The 17,677-nt window shown below is 43.5% G+C and overlaps 1 protein-coding gene across 2 annotated transcripts in view; it reads right to left on the reverse strand.

Moving 5' to 3' along the window:
- The window catches only part of ppp2r2ba (protein phosphatase 2, regulatory subunit B, beta a), a 43,887-nt gene that overhangs the window by 19,690 nt on the left and 6,520 nt on the right, over positions 1–17,677 (reverse strand). Inside the window, exon 1 of one of the 2 annotated variants that reach the window (XM_073487118.1) lies at positions 1,431–1,500. The exons of the other annotated variant lie outside the window; for it this stretch is intronic. Coding sequence (XP_073343219.1) covers positions 1,431–1,500 — 70 coding nt within the window. Of the gene's footprint in view, positions 1–1,430; positions 1,501–17,677 lie in introns of those variants that run through there. 2 annotated transcript variants of the gene reach the window in all.

Consider the following 17,677-nt stretch of genomic DNA (forward strand, 5'->3'; position numbering starts at 1 on the left):
ATCAAACATATATATTATAATATCAAATTAAAGACCCAGAAAAAATACAGAGAACATGGCGTCTGTGTCCTCAATGGTAGCTACGGGCCTGCCAACAGACAATGTTGTCACAATATCGAGGTATTTGGCCAAATACATATTGTGATATTTGATTGTGTTGCCATTTATAACGAGCTTTTCATGAGATTACAAAATATCAAGATATATGTTGTGTATCGCGATATAACCTAATGTATTGCAATGTCATTTTAAGGCCATATTTGTTACAATAGCAGAAAATTAACATCTACTTACATAGAAGTTGACTGAAATCTTGTATTAATCTGTATTTTTAAATGATTCCTGTTACTTGTTGTTTGTACTCAGTTATTTGAATTGAAATAAATAATTGATTTGTATGAAACAAGTCTGTTTTCACTGAGCACGATCAGTTCCAGCTGCTGTAATAAAAAGCCCCTCAGTCTTCATTATCTTACTGATATGAGGAGAATTTAATGCCCATAACCGATCTGCATAATCAGTAAATGTGGAATGAGGTGGTAATGAGATTAATGATATCTTTTTACCTGTAAATCAATGTTTTATGTTGATCAATGATCTGAGCAGCTTGCGGAGGACAGGTGGAGCTGATTGGTGGAACATGAGGGAACTATTAAGCATCAAACAGTAAACAGGATGATAATCAAGAGGCGGTTGTGTGGTCAATGAGGAGGAAACACACACACACACACACACAGCAGAGGAGCAGCATTTATAGCTGCAGGAAAAAGCTATTGTTCAGTTATGAGCTTGTACAGTAAAAATGCATGCTGTGTGGGTGTGTGAGAGATCCATATTTCAATCCAGCCTCTTAAAATGAGGCCACCTCCCCTGCCTCTGTGTAATTATTCCAACAAGTCAACGCAGTCCGATGAAAACACATTTTTCCATCATTTTCTAACTGCATCACATGTTCACTGTGGACTCCAGACCTCACGGCAGCTGAACAGGAGGCTTTAGTCCTCTGCTGCCTGTGTAGTCCGCACAGATTAGAGCCCTGATTCCTCTTGGTCAGGATCCTAAAATAGCAGGCATGATGAGAAAGCCACCTCATCATCATCATCATCATCTCCAGCTATTGACACCACGGGCCAACCTACAAGCTCCATGTTTATGAAAAATGGCTGGAATATTCCTCTAATACCCCTACAGCAGCTTATAGTGTCTGAGGTGATTAAATGTGAATTAAATGACCTTTACGCACTATGTGGTGGCCAGATTACATCACTATGACGCCAGATATAAGAATGTATTTATTTTTTTATCATTGATAGCAGGCGATATTTGCTTTATAGTTGTGTTTACTTCAATAGTCCTTATTTTTGTAGTGATATCATCATCCCTCTCGCTACAGGCTCAGTCTTTTCCCCCAATATCATCGCTTCAAATACCTTCGGTTGCATAGTTGTGGTCGCGAAGGAAGCTGTTGTTGATTTTCCGGGTGTCACTCTCCTCCTCCATTGATAAATCGGCTGGTTCGGGATCCTGAAAGCGGCAGACCTGCTCCCATCATGCCCGGTACCGTCAGCAGGCGGGCTGTGGGACCAGCGGGGGGCCTGTCATGGCTCCAGATCTCCGGTGTAATCAACGCAATCGCGATTAAATACCTGTGATGGTGAGGAAGGTGATGATGATGGTGGTGGTGGTGGTGGTGTTCCTGTCCACACCTCAGGGCGCATCCAAGAAACCGCGACGCAGTGGGGATTTGGTACCCTGATTATGAGCGACGCGTATTTATCTCCCCAAAAGACGTCAAAATGTAGTCCCGATCGCCTCGGAGCGCCTGTAGAAGTGGTCGAAAAAAAGAAAAATGTAGGAAATGTCTTCTTGGAGGTGGCTCAACCCGCAGCAGCAACAGCAGCAGCGCACTCCGTAAATCTCTTTTGGAGGATTTGAGTTTAGGCAGGCTAGATTTGCCCCCTCCCAGTGCCAGCGGGGCGGGTGGGATTATGCGTCAACAAGCCTGCTCCGATCACCTCAGTATCTCCGTGTCAGACTTCACAGGAGCACCTTTTTTTTTTCTGTCTCCAGATCCTGCAGCTCTCTCCTCTTCCTCTCCTCTTCTCCTCTCGTTCATTCATTCATTCATTCGCCGGCGTCTTCTCTCAGCTGACTCACTGTGCCGGTCGGATAGCGCAGACTGGAGAGCTGCGCTGTAGTTACCCACTGTGCTGCTGCTGCTGATGCTGCTGGGCCCCTCCCATGCTGCCTGGCTCTTTAAAAAACCACAAGCTGCAAATGTGACGCTCACTCGAACCACCACCAGAGAAGAGAGTTTTTAATTCTGCCTTCTTCTCACAGCTTGGTGACCACCAAGAGAGGTTCGTGCGCCTAAAGCCGACAGCTGCCTTATGGCCTGGTAGCAGGTTGCCTCTTAAGCCTGGCAGATCCTGCATCACCATCCCTCCATCCTGCTGCAGAGGCATCTGCACATTGTTGCAGTGAGTTTCCTCTCTGCGTCTATGTGACAGCAGCTATTCATGCCAGGAGGAGAAGGCAGGCAGGCCTTTATACAGTAAGATGTGTTATAGGAAGCACATGACATGGCACATTTCACTTGAGAGGTAGAGGGAGAGGGCGTGAAGTTCAGATTCAGAGAGCGACACAAAGAGATAGAGAGGGAGGGATGAGTGGAGAGGTGCAGAAAAGAGGACGGAAGAAAATGAAAAAACCCCAGACGCTGATTAATTAGATTAGTAGGGCCTCTGTCTGCGCCTCTTTCTGGAAAGATCTCATTTTCATGCTGAGTTTAATAACGCCACACACAACCAGCCTTCTCCTGCTCCAGCCATAATCTTTGCAGAGTGTGTGTGTCACTGTGCTCGCAGTGCATCCCTGCCCTTATCTACTCACTTTACCCTAAATCTCTCAGGCTCCACAAAGGGACCGGGTATCTCCCCCTGCACGAGCCTCAACAGCAGCAGCAGCAGCAATAAAGAGATTGTGGAGCCCCCTCTCCTAAATGCATTAGCTCTCTAATCCACAGGACCATTTGCACATCCAATCCTCTGCTCCTCTACTAATGGGGATCTGGCTGTGAGAGAGGCATGCTGCTCATAGCATAAAATAAAAAAATAAAAAACAGGGCCTTCCTACACATGCCATTTTACACCCCATCACCCTCCAACCTCCTGGAATACATTATAGGGCGTTAGCCATGCAGGGGGATAATGAAGGCACATGCTTCCATATTTACAGTCCTCTGCTCCCCTAATGAAATCTGCAGAGAAACTCTGCCATCCTTGACCCTCTCAGATCTGACTGAGCAGTCGGCGGCGCTTCCAATCTCTATCAATATTTAAACAGGGTCTGCGAGGACAAAAGGAACACACAGCGTTCCTCCTCCACAAAGACTTCGGCTAAGTTACAGCTGAGCAGCAGAGACGCGATGAGATTGAAATGGAATCGGCGAAACAATAGGTTTAGCAGAATGAAGCTGCTTGGATGAGAGGTTTGGAAGGGTTTGTTGGGAGGTGTGGTGGGGGGAGTCTTGAGACGGAGAGACAGGCAGATGAAGGCCAGGGGTGGCGGTTAAAGGCAGGGAAATATTTGACTGTATAATGAAGGAATAAATGGAGAATGCTGCTCGGAGCCAGAGCTTGAGATCAATGCAGCCTCGCTAATAACATCCACCATCCTCCTCCCTGCCTCTGTCCCAGTCCCTGTGCATATATGCCAATCTACTCTCTCCTGCTAAGTCAAAATGAGAGCACACTGGCTCCAGTGGAAAGAGTAACACTGACTGGAAACCAATGATTCAATCATGTGATACCTGGTCAATACGCACTCATTCTCAGAGCCTTCACTCAAAAGGCTTCAAGTTTCTGCACCACATGTCTCATTTAAAGGAGACACATGCTAATTTTTGGGTTCATCGTTTTATTTTGTGTTATTTCTAGAATAGGTTTTCATGCTTTAATGTTCAAAAAACACATCAGTTCTCTCATACTGTCCAGTGCTGCAACTCTGTATTCCCCCTCTGGCTGAAACACCCTGTTTTAGCTCCTGTCTCTTTAAGGACCCCCCTCCTGAATACCTAGTCTGCTCTGATTGGTCAGCTCACACATACCTGAGCCAGCACCATTAACAACAACAGAGCAGCTGTGCTAAATCAATTCCTATGTGCCAAACTAGCAGCTAGGCAAAAATTATGCAAGTATGTGACTCTTTGATGAAGCGTGATGTCACAAAGTCAAGGAATTAAAGGCGGGACTTCTGACGATGCATTTCAGGAGCAGTGTTTTCTGTGGGAGAGAGGAGCTTCTGGAGCTTTTTTAGCTTTCGAGATCTGGAGAACACTGAAGGAAAGGGGGAAAACCCCTTCATAAAAGCACAATAGGTCTCCTGTAACACTTCCCTCCACTTCCTCCAGCTACTTGTTCTTCTCTGCTGCCTCACTTCTCTCGCTCATTACCCCCCATCTCCCACTCGGCTGGCTGAGAGACCAGTGACGGCGCGTCTACAGCCCAGCTGCCGTGTGTCAGGCTCGCAGGAAATGCTCGGGGGGCCCACCAGAATTGGAGAGCGTGTCCTCAATTCTCCTCGATCGTATGGACAAAGTGGGTTAAATTAGGCTCTAGCAGCCCAAACATAGGGACACAATCACACGGCAATGATATTTTAGTCATGCCCAATTGCCTTCCTTGATGTGTGGTAATTGTTTGACCTACAGAGGCCGGTGTAGGGCTACGAAGACGCTGTCTGCATACCAAGCACCATACATGCCCACACATGTACACGAGTATAGATATTTGACGACACAGGCGCTGCACGGCACAATTATGGCCCACCTTCACTGCAGTCCCCTTATATCTCAAGATTGCAGTCGATGGTGTATTGACCAGTGGATAATGTCTGGTTTAAATAGGGTAACATATTGATTACCTTCATCCAGCTAATCCAACAAATATTGAGATAATCAATACAAAAGCTGTTTAAGACCTATTTTGTTAATCGTATTTTGAGACGGATAAAGTATAAATACTGTAACAACTGAGAGTGGAAACTTATCATTGCGCAATAAATTGAATTAACTGGTGGACAGAGAGTCAATTGTAAGTTGGTTTCCTGAGGAAGAAAAATCACCTCTGTAATACCATGAAATAAAAGATGTGGACAAATCAGTCCGCGAAATTCTATCAACAACCTTTAAACCTAAGATCACACTGAAACACCTGATTTGTGATGTGGAGATTACAATTTTCTCTCAATATTAGGATAAAATGACAAAGATATTCACTATCTTAAGTGTGTGGCACAGCCATCCACAATTGTTTCTAGACAGAATGAAAACAAACAAAAAAAAGCAATGCTTTTGTGTAAAAGCTCAATTTTCAGTAGTTTTTCCAGATCCATAGTCACACGCACTATGTCTTCTGAAGTAAGTTTCACAGTATCTGCAGGTAGGAGTGGAAGTGGGCACTGCCACCACCTTAATCCTAATACGATATCTGTGATTTTATATTGCAAAAATGATGTTTATCGTGATAAAATAATGTTTCTGTACTGTCAGTGCCGCAGAAATCAGTTAGCATTTTTGCACTTCCGGTTCCCTTGTCTCAATCTCAATGTGTTTTTTTTTAATGGGTTCTCTGGATGGTGGTGGAGCTACAGGCAACAAGGTTGCCAAACGGGTGACCGCAGTTTGTGTCCCCGTTTCAGCATTTGTAAGGGTGAAACTACTGGATATTTGTGACCAGGGACCATGGTGTTTCACAAGAGTCAGGACAATTTCCAGCCGTGTTTGTGGCAACGCAACCGGATGTTTTTAAGGAGACCTCTGGATATTTCCTGCTGTGTTTGTAGCAGCCAAAACAGGTTTCAAGTCAAACCAGGATGTTTTCCGAACCATAACAGAGTCGTTTTTGTGCCTAAACCTAACCTGAAAATAAGCGCAGCATCGTGACATGAGAAAAATTGAGAAGTGGACCTAAACAAACTTAAAGTTTTAATTTCTCTGCTCAGTTTTGCAGAAACTTACTTAGCTAACATTTATTCTGGCGATTGGGTTGCTCATAAATGCCACAAGACTCACTTTCTTACTTTGTGCTGGACAATAAAGCTTATTTAGTGGCTGGGCTTATGTGATATGACGAGCTGTATAAGTACAGAAGCTGTCACGGTTATAATTTTCACTGTTGTTAGATCTCCACGTTATTAAACAAATCGGGATGATCATTCAGCAGCATGAGACTCTCCCTCCACACATTCATTGTCTTCCATTAGCTATGCAACCCACCCTGGCATTAAGAGCAGCTAAACACATGGGGGTAATAGGATTGCCCTGGCAGTCCATCTGTCAGGGGAATGAGCAGCAGCAAACCCCGGGGACGAAGCACCCTGGCCTGGATACACCTGCTTAGTCTGCCCCTACTTTGCACTCTTCTCTGGAGATATTTATTCAGTGTTAAAACACAACCTTTGCAGGAGTAAAACACACCCATTCAAGGGTGTAAATGCCAAAAGAAGTCAGTAAAATGCTGAGAAATACACACCCTGTTGGGAGTTTATTACCGTGTTGCTTTAAATATTATAAAATGCAGCTACTGTTCTGTTAATAGAGTACAGATGGAGATACATGACAGTGGCTGGTGAATGAATGAAGCGCGCGGCAGGGTGGGGGAGGAACACGGAAGAGAACGGCGGGCCTGGAGAGAGAAGGAGAGAAAGATAAAAAGATGGATGTATAGTTTTGGTAGAGGGCATTAAATCAAGCCTAGAGGCTGTCCCTAAATCAGCCGGCTTTACTCTTGGTGTCATTCCAATTACATCAGGATGAGACTAATGCTCCATTGCTCCGAGACTCCAGACCAGCAGGATTGGATTTTCTGTTTTCCCCCTGACTCTCCTTTCCCCTCCCCCAACCTCCCCCCTCTCTCTACCTCCCTTGATAATGAATTAATTGAAAAGAACGCATGTACAATGATTAGCTCGGGACGGTGCATTTTGGATGAAAATTAATCAACTGAAAGGAATTTGTTTGGAGCAACACAGATATTTCAAAGGCTCTCCTGCGCCTCCAGGGTATACAGAAGCACACATGACCCATTTGGATGCCTACATGAGCGGGTACCTCACCACAAAACACACGCAAACACACACACACACGGACCTTTTTCTGTTGCGTTAATGTTTTAAACCAAAAGGTGGGGAAGCATGCACACATTGCAGATTTGGACTTGTTTTGTGAACACACGGTCGAGTCTGGCTGAGAGAAAATGATGCCACTTAACAGAAAATCATTGCATTGTACCTCTCTGGTTGCTAGGAAACTGCTATTGAACCGGCATTGCAATGCAGCACAACAGCTGTCTACATAATTGGACAATTAAGATCTTAAAACGTCATTATTTTGGTCATATTCATCTCAATAAAGGTTCAAGCGCGTCCCAACACGTTTTCTACCAGTTGGGTTAATGGGCCAAACACAGGGAGTTCATGTTCGGAGTGAGGCTGGATTTCATTAGGGAAATGATCAGCGAAGCATTAAGGGTGAGGATACGAGGAGCACAACAAAGCACTGTACTATTCCTGTTGTTCGGAAAGCTTGGACGGACACTGCGTGTGTTGATAAGTATGCTATATTTATCCTACAGCACTTTCCTCTCTGTGGACGGATGAAAGACGGGCAAGTAGAAAGTAGGTTAAGCAGGTTAGTGAGTGACTACAAAGCCACCTCCCCACACATGACCGGGGATCCATGCACAGCTTATGTTCAGGACCGTGGACAGCTCTTCACAGAGCCGACGCGGAGGAGCACAGGAAATGTCTCTGAAATGGGTTAAAGGAAAATCCACCCTAAAAATTGAACTCATGTCTGGAAAGGAGAGGAAAAATTGTTATAATGGTGTCATCTAGTGACGAATGCTGGGGCTGCCTCATAGACTAATGAATAATTTCATGAATTAATGAGCAAACTCCTATGATATTATTACAGCAACTGTAGGCCCTACGTTAACGGTAACAACAGACATTTCTGGGTAGAAAGCTGTCCGTTGATATGTGTTGTGGAGATTTGTGAAGTAGGCAAAATTTTTTGTGTTGCCATTTTCAGCCATAACTGTAACATTTAAAGATATGTGTGTTTTGACCCTCAGGGCCACCGTACTTCAGTGATGAAAATACATTTGAGATTTGGACTGATGATATTAGACAAGTGAAGATGTTGCTCTGGTCTCTGGTGAAATAAAATGTCTCTTTTTAGACCAATCAATTGATCAGGAATACTATCATGACTTAATAATTGTTGCAGCCCTCTTCAATATTATAAGTAACACAACAATGCCAATTAAAAAAAACCTTGAACATTGAACAGTTGACATATAGGATAATAACCCTGTCTATTGGCTCATGCTACTACTAAATAAGGTCCATTCAACAAGGGTTTATGTTGCTCATAAGACCAGCAGCCGTGTGGAGCCAGCCTGACCCCACATCTGAGCACGTTCCCTCCCTTCTTCTTCCTACAGCTTGCCAGAGAGAGTTCAGTCATGTTCCAACCAGCCCCAAGTGACAACAGAACATGTTCTCTTTGCACCTCGGCTCAAGACCCCCACACACACGCTTAAACACACAGACAAAAAACCCACACGGCTTTATTACAAATAGTCCTCTCACGCACTCCGTCAACAACAAAGACAAACACATGCGAGCGTGTCACACTTAGAGGCTGTAATCTCCAGGAAAATCCCATTTGGCAGAGCAGCTGCCAGCGTGGATCACGGATAGACTGTAGTCGTGGTGCCCACAGGGTGGCAAGCTGTCCATCCACGCTCTCCTATCAACTACACACACACATTTGAAGACGAGCTTAAGGTAGGATCAGGCCCTACCACTGCGATGATAAATTCATGCCACTTGTTTTAATGGAAACATGTCAAGCCAGGTTCTCATTTGAACAGGGCTTAATTTTTATGGCTCAATGTATTGATCTGGCAGGAGGAATCTCTATTGCAAAGTAGCCTCAGGGACTCTGCCATTTCTGACATGGTGGAGTTGGAGGAGACTGGCTGGCAGAAGTGGTTTGTCCATCTGTCTGTTTATCGTGCTGGCTGGCTGTCTGTCAGAAACACTTTCGTCTGCTAATGTGAAATGATGCACAGGTCATATGAAACATAGATATAATATAAAGTCTTAATATCTATCTATTTATCTATCTATCTATCTATCTATCTATCTATCTATCTATCTATCTGTCTATCTATGATATGATACAGCACACATGCATATAGAATAAATGAAATTGAGCTTATTGACATGAGCAACCTCCCTTCAACATCACTACAGCTGATCTTAGAGCACCACCATCTGGCGAAATGAATTATTACATGGTTATCAACATAAGAGAGTGTGTATGGTATCAAAAATCACAATCAGGGGCAAAGTTTTGGTTTCAAACCAGTTGTACACACACACACACACACACACACACACACACACACACACACACACATACATACACACAACTGCTGCATCATTTGGCACAAGCTCTAATGGTTTCAGCCTTTGTTGGGTTTAAATTAAAATTAGATTTAAGGGTCATGAGCATGCATTGGTTAGAGTGCAGACCCCAGGGAATAGACCAATCAAATCAGAGGCAATGCAAAGAAGAGCTTCAATGATTCTGGACTACTGAGGCAGATACATAGATACCAATATGGACATGCCTTGGGAATTAAAGTGTTTGCATTCTTTCAAGCCTGTCCTAAATACTTACATGCCCATATGTACATCGAAAGAGTTTTTATTTGTTGTTATTGTTCCTACTGTAAAGAGATCCCTTCCTGCTGCAATTACAATGTAAATGATGGGGGACAAAACCCACAGCTACTAGGACACTAATATGAGGCTTCAGCAGTCTGAGTTAGTCAAATCAAGTGGTATCTTCCAAAGTTGCAGTCTCTTTAGTTAAAAAAAAAACTCCCTCTTTGTGGTTCTCTCTGTCTTTCATGGCTCAGTAAGCAAACACTGCCTGCTCAAGCACAAAGAGGGAATTTTGTACTATAAAGACTGTAACTTTGCACAATTGCAGGCGCTTTATATTAACTGTGGCTGAACTTTGGGTTACATTTTTGCACAAAATGTGACTTGTACCATTGTCTTGGTGAGGAAGCTCTTTGCGCCCAGTATGAGCAGTGGGAACAATAAGAACAACCCCTGGGATCCATTGTTTCATGTTCTCTCTCTTTCTTCACTCATTTCCTGTAAACTTGCTACCATTGATTCACTAATAAAAGCATAAAATGACCCAAAATGAATTAATAATTGACAGACATGAACACAAAAAAAGGGTTAAGGATATGTTCAGCCAAAAAGGAAACTGTTGTCATTATCTACTCACCTTCATGCCGAAGCAAAGTCAGGTGATGTTTCGTAGTCGACGAAAAATTTCTGGATATTCACAGCAAAACAGCGTTGCAGCTGGATGGCTGAAGTAGATGGGAAAAAAAGATACACAAAATGGCTCCATACGTGCTGGTATAATCCAAGGCTCAGAAGCTTTGAGATCCCAAATTGATTTGAAAGGACAATATTTACACCCTTTTTTAAGCTGAAATCTTGATTGTAGCTGAATTACGCTGAGCAAACTGTACGGAGCCATTGTATGTTTTCTTTTTTGATCGTTTTTTTACGCTTAAAACAAGTCCCAACCACTTCAGTGTTTAGGAGAATACTGCGATGCTGTTGTTTTTCCGATGAAGCTCCAGAAATGTTTTGTGGGCTACAAAAACTTCACCTGACTTTCCATCAGCATGAGGGTGAGTAGATAGGGACTGAACTTTAGATTTTTTATTTTTGGATGGACTGTTTCTTTAAAGGAAGAAAAAAGCAAAAGCAAAAAACATACACTGATTCATCCGTGATCTGCAGTATCTGCTCTCTGGTATCGGTCGGACTCTAATCGAATGACCCTAAAAATAAACTATTTCTATCTCTGTGTAAGGACAACACTCAGTTCACATTTCAATCAATGCAGGAAGTGCTTCTTTTCCACATCCGCAGACAATCTTGAGCCATTATATCATACATGAAGGATTACCAGGGGATGATGCAAAGATTGTATTTATGTTTGTGCATCTCCCTCCATGTGATGTGACAGCATCAATATGGGATCCATAGCTTGTCCACCCCTGGCCCAAGACGCCGAGCGGAACTAATTGCTCTGGCAATGTAGACGACGCCACAACCTGCCAGCTGTGAGCTGAACAGTCTGCGAGAGGTGGAGATGCAGCCCTGCGATTTGTGCATTCACCACAGATGCATGAGGTCACAAGCGAGGAGATAAATGCACACATGTATTTCTAAGGGGACGTCCATTTCCTTAGACAGACGAGCTGGTGAAGCAGCCAGGAGAACGAGGAAGAGCGAGACGGAGAGTGGGTGCCGCTCTACAGACACGCTTCAGTAATCATACAGTGAGCGAGCAGACAGAGGGGATGTGTCTTCATGAAAACAGCCACTTCCACCTCGCCAAGGTTCTCCCCACGGTGCAAATCCAGCTCCTGGAAAGAGCTTTCTCATCAGGCAATCATCAAATCAACCACTTCTTCTCTTTCTGTCGCTTATTCTTTCATTGTTACACACATTATCTGAATGTAAAATAGAAATAGAGTCGTGATGTCACACACGCATGCAGATGCACACACTCATCTTTTTGTGAATGGTTTAAGTTTGGGGTAAACAGTAAACAGCCCCTGTGCCAGGACAGCTTGGCCTAGCTGCACACCGTCAATACTAATGACATCAGGACACAAAGTGTCACTATGGCAACCTGGAGGCCCTGGCCCGATCCCACACCCCTCTGTACTACCGGAAGGCCGGAGAAAAGGCCCGACAGGGGTGGAGAAAGAGAGCGAAGGTAAGGAAAATCAGAAGGAGAGAGCCAAAGGAAGGAGACGGTGAATGAGAGTCAGAAAAGATGAAGAGGGGGAAGACGGGGGTGAGCCAAAACGTCAGTGGGAGAAAGAGAGCGAGCGGGTTGGTTCAGGGCTATTGGTCGCTTTGAAGCTGGTTAGGAGCCAGAGCCGAGTGCTTGGTATGAAAACAGGCAGAGCAGTGTGCCACAGCCAAGCCTGAGATTCAACTCTGCCGGAAAAGAGCTCCTTTTTTTTTTTTTTTACACCCCCCCCCACCCCCACCCCACCCTGCATATCTGCACTCTCATCTTCTTCCCTCCCCCTGCATCTATCACCCCATCCATCACCCTCTCTGTTCCACCGCCTTGACCGCCTCTCTTAGACTCAGCAACACTTTCAAACAGGCCAGATGGGCTCAATGAAATACACCCCACTGTCTGCAGCCGACTAAATCACCTTAATGCTGCTGCTCTCCTGAGCTTCTTTATTTCAGCGAGTGTCTACTACAAAACCAGCACAATGTCACTTGGTACGGGGCAATGCATGTGCAGGTCATCACACACAGAAGAAAAAAAAAGAAAACATTTACTGTAAGTCAAGTTTTAAATTGGCTGCTGGTGGGAACTTTAATACTTTGTCGCACACCAGGCCTCTGAACACGTTATATGCTAGGTGGGTCACAGAGCCATTTGGTCAGATCGATGTGAGCTAATCACTGAGAGCAGAGGTTGAGAACAAACTGAACAAAGCTCATTTTACATAACAGATCGGGAACAAATCTCTACTTATTGACGTATAAGTTAAAGAGAGACTATTACCCTTGGAGAGGACAGGAAAAGTCATTTATTTAAAGGTTAATGTAGGGTTGAAAATTAAAACAGTGCACTAGAGAACAGTATCTAATCATATTTTTGCTGCACATGATCGAACCCTCTTAATTCACATCTCATTATTTCATCTCAAATATACGTGTTGATGGATGTTTAACGTTGATGGGAAAAGGATAATGATACTCTGGACAATATTTCAGATAAGCTGGTTTTCTATATTCACTCTATGAGATTTTATTTATAATGCAAAGTGACAAAATCTGCCTTTTTTTCCCCTTTTGGACTCATTGGCCTCTGACTGAAATCACTCCGGGAGTCTCTGTCTCTCGAGCCTGCCTGTGAATATGTCGAGCAAATGAGATAACCAGCGCTGATCCCGCAGAGTCTCATTCAGTCACGTCTGTATAATCCCACTGGACGAGACGCAGAGGTGAAGCCAGAGTATGATAACAGTGTCAGGTGGTGGGATTTAAAATCTGGTTGAGTTCCAGCGGGACAAAGTGTCAACAGGGCTCTTCACCAAAAATGTGTTTGGCAAACAAGAGAAAAAAGATCGCACACTCAAAGTCTATGACGTATGATTGTTTGGTTAATTTGCACAAATCTGGATCATGTACACAGTATTATATATGAACGACCATGGATTTTGCAAGTTAAGCAGATACTGTATGAAATGACGGCCATTTCTCTTATTTCTAGCTCTGTATAATGTGTGGTGAAACACCTGTTTGACTACTGATATGAAACTGTACAATGACACACAGTATTACCAGCTGATGGCTAATACGGTTCACACAGGGGGAACTCCACCAGCATCCTCTCCTGCACAACAATAACAGCTATAAATAAGGTATGTCTCACACACAGACGGTATAAATGCTCTCACAGTGTGACTCATGATAAATGCTGCATGCAGATGCTGTTATCACAATTGTTAATGTCAGAGGTCTTAGAGTAGGGACACACAAATAAAATATAAAAAGACTGAGGCAGACAGAGACGGAGAGAGAATAGCATTGCTGATTTATGACTCATCATGTGACATCATGTGTCATCCATCCATTCAGAGAGTTGTGTTTTTTGTACTTTTTTTGTGTGTGAGTGTGTGTGTGTGTGTGTGTGTGTGTGTGTGTGTTTGTGTGTGTGTGTGTGTGTGTGTATGTGTGTGTGTGTGTGTGTGCGTGTGTGTGTGCAGAGAAAGTAAAAAAGAGACAGAGACAGGAGAGACAGACTGGTACTTCATGTACCGCTGCTGTCTGCTGCCTCTCACAGTAGCATTAGGCTACATTATTTATCCAGTGCCATGTCGTATGCGTAGAACACCATTCAGACAGAACAGTGAAAGCCTTCAGTACAGTGTCGCTGGAGGAGTGATGTAGCATCTCCCTCTCTCTCTCGTGACCACTATACTCTGTCCGTGGTGCTGACAGACTGAAAACACAACAAGCAGCTTTCTATCTATAGCCCAGCTCTGCTCCCGTCTGTGTTTTGGTTTGATCCCTTCTCCATATTGATTAGCGTTACTCAGGTTATTCCGTACAAACAGGACTGTGATGACTCTGCAGCAGTAAGAAGCTATTTTCAGAGGGATATTGAGAAAGTATGAAGGGAACTATAAAAGGGGACCTCAAGCAAGATCTAAGTGGATGGGAGCCATTGCTCCTGTGGGTATGATCGGGTTTCTACAAAGATAAACCCCCAGCAGTGACTCCGGCTCTGTAAATCTGCTCCTACACCGTCCTGAGAGCACCCTGGCACTGTTATCGCTCACTTCTAATCACATCTCAGTTGGGATATAGTATGTGTGTAATTATTGGGATGTGTGAGCCTTGCCTTTATTACCCTACAGAGCAGGATGGGAGCGACACCAGCAGAGGAAATTAAATTAAAAACACCTCCTCTGTTCGTCCTACAGGACTTAAGTCAGGATATATGGGTGCTTGCTCATCTGTCTCCTGAGGGCTCCTGAACCCTGGACAATGACCACCTCTCCCTCCCCGGGGAACACTAATGTCAGTCAGGCCACGGGAACCAACATCTGGGGCCTAAAGCTCTCATGCCTTTCAACCTCTAATATTTAAATCTTATTAAAGGTGCACTATGTAGTTTGGGGGAAGAACTTTTAATAAGAAGAGAAAGATCTTCATTGGATTTTTTTTATGCCTAAACAAACTAAATAAACTCACTTTGTTTTCATGGCTGAATAAACTGAATAAACAAACAGTGTTTCATTCTGTTTTACTTGTCTATATTTGGCGGACCCTGCCACCTTTCTAGCTTCAAACAGTGTTCTGGGGACCTTATTTCCTCAGAGAGCATCTTGTTTATGTTATGGAAAAACAAATGTTTCTGAGTTGGTATTATTACTTCATTAATATTGTAAATATTACAATTCTGAGTTTGAATTTAAACTACATAGTGCCCCTTTAATGTTTATTTATCCAACGAAAGTCAGCTGAACGTGCATGTTCTTGATCAGGAACACCGTGCATCACACTCATTACATTTACACAAGTTTTACATCTGGGACCTGCCCATTGCAACTACATTTCTCACTTATTGAGGGAAGTGTTACTCATTGTTTTTCACACCCAACAAGTGTCGTGGGACTACTCTTTGTCAATGCCCCACATCTCTCTTTTGCTTTTATTTTCCCATGAAATAAAGACATATGCTGGTGGTATTCAACCTTTTTTTGCCTCATGTACACCCATAGCCATGTTAAATAAGCTTAAGTACTCCTGAAACAATAAAACACAAGGAGGTTATGTTTTCGCCCATGTCCGTTTGTTTGTTGGTTTGTTGGTTGGTTTGTCAGCAGGATTACACAAAAACTCCTGAACGCATTTCCACAAATCTTGGATGGAGGATGGGTCTTGGCCATGAATAGACCCCATTAACTTTTGGTGTGGATCTGGATAAAGAGATGGATCCAGGACATTTTTATTCTCATTTTCTTTAACATTCTGAGATAGGGCGTTTTTAGCCTTTTTTGTTAATTTCTCAGGGAGTAATGCATGGATCTTGTTGAAAGAAATCAGCCATATTTAGGTGGCTGGTATCTATGAGTGAGTACAATTTGATGCGTATCCAAATAAAAATCCGCAGCTGGTGGATTTAACTGTTTTATTTGATATTGGAATAGGTTGATTTAATTAACGGGGACTTTTGGGCCTTGGTGGAGGTATGCACTCTACTGACTGCCATTCTAGTTTGAATTGATTTTAAACTGCGTGTTATTTAAACCTGCCATAACTGATGGTGGCAGCTGAAACAGGCTGCGAGCAAACAACATAATGAACTTGTTAACAGACAGTTATTTACACATCAAGCTGACACGGAGCACATTAGCATTCATTAGGTGTCATGTTTCTGGCCACCTGGCAAAGTCCAACATCCTTACAGCTCTTCTTGGTCTTCACTGATTCCTGAAGGGTATATTTGGCTGTTTAGCTGCTGAACATTTTACTATGTTCATCAGCTAGAAACTAACTTTGTCCCTGATGGGCAGGTAGCTTTGTTTTTTGAGCTGCCTGCTGTGGCTGGATCAGAATTTGTTTTTTTGTTTTTTACCAAGATAGTTGAGCTACTACACGGTCTGTTTGTGTACCCCATGGCAACTTTAGAAGTACCCCCTGGGGTACAAGTGCCACTGGCTGGTAAACATTGCTCTACAGGGCCCTTCTGTTTATAGTATGTTCTCCCAGCACACATGATAATTCAAATACATCTGCCTAAACCTGAAAACCAGATACCCTTTTCTTTCCGTTGCATTATTTAAAATATGTAACACTTTGCTCTAACACTTTGTTTTATCGTCTCCAGCACCATTTGTTCTTCTTATCAACTGTAAATCGTCTTCTCAGCAGCTGCACAGCCTCATTAATGTTTCATCCAAGCGAGGCTATTCTTCTAAACTCACACAACTTAAAAAGGCTGCGATGCAAACAATAAAAAAAAGCTATTCATCTGGGTACGCTGAGCACTTGTTATATCTTAGCCTGGGTTTGTCTTCAATTGTTTTACAGGTTTTAGACGAAGGGCAAGTAAAAAGGATTGAGATTAATATGGGACGAGAGTCATAAAACCACGAACGTTGTGTCACCACGTCTAAAAATAAATTACACTGCAATACTGTTCAAGTCAGTTACTGTATATTTCAATGCTACATTAATATCATAAGATGCACAAACGTTGTCATACATCAGGATTTAATGAATAGATGTTATTGCAGCAGTGCAAACCTGTCTCACTCAACACATCAGGACCCTTTATAAAACCACAGAGACAGATGGGCGGAGAGGGAGAGGCAGAGAAAGAGGAAGCCCATCCTGATGTTCTATATATACCTCAATCCCAATAGCAGCCCCTGTCTCTGTGCTGGAGCCTGCCAGCCGGAGCAAAGGCCCCGCAGTCCGGCTCGATAAGGAGCCTCTTTGTCTGGCTCTATAGCTCCCAACAGGGGCAGTCGATGCTGTGTAACACAAGGTGTTCCAACACTGGGACTCACCGCCCTAGTTACAGGCCAGAGGTGAAATATTTACGCTTGTTCTACACATTGTGAAACAGCGATAAAGAAAGGCGAGAATGAGACCTGCGTCACAGTGTTTGCTGTAATAATATGCTACCTCCTGTGAGGCTGGAGGAGTGAAGGGAGTTTCAGCGGTACTGTAATTGCTCGCTTCTTTTCCTTGTTTTCATGTCGACTTACTGTGGAGACCTAGCAGGAAGTGTTTGTGGTAAAGTGAGACTGCGGATGAGTGCTGTGTGAGAAAAGAAGCCGGTGTTTTCGTCTCACCGTGTTCGTTTCAGTTCCCACAGCCTCCTGAGATCCACCTAGATGGATTCAAAGGACATGTTTTATCCCTTAAACCACCCATCACCTATCATTTATATCGTCATATCATCTTTTATGTTGACTTCCTTCCTTCCTTCCAGGCAGCCACTCGTTCC

The sequence above is a fragment of the Pagrus major genome, chromosome 18 (assembly GCF_040436345.1).
Source record: "Pagrus major chromosome 18, Pma_NU_1.0".
NCBI lineage: Eukaryota > Metazoa > Chordata > Actinopteri > Spariformes > Sparidae > Pagrus > Pagrus major.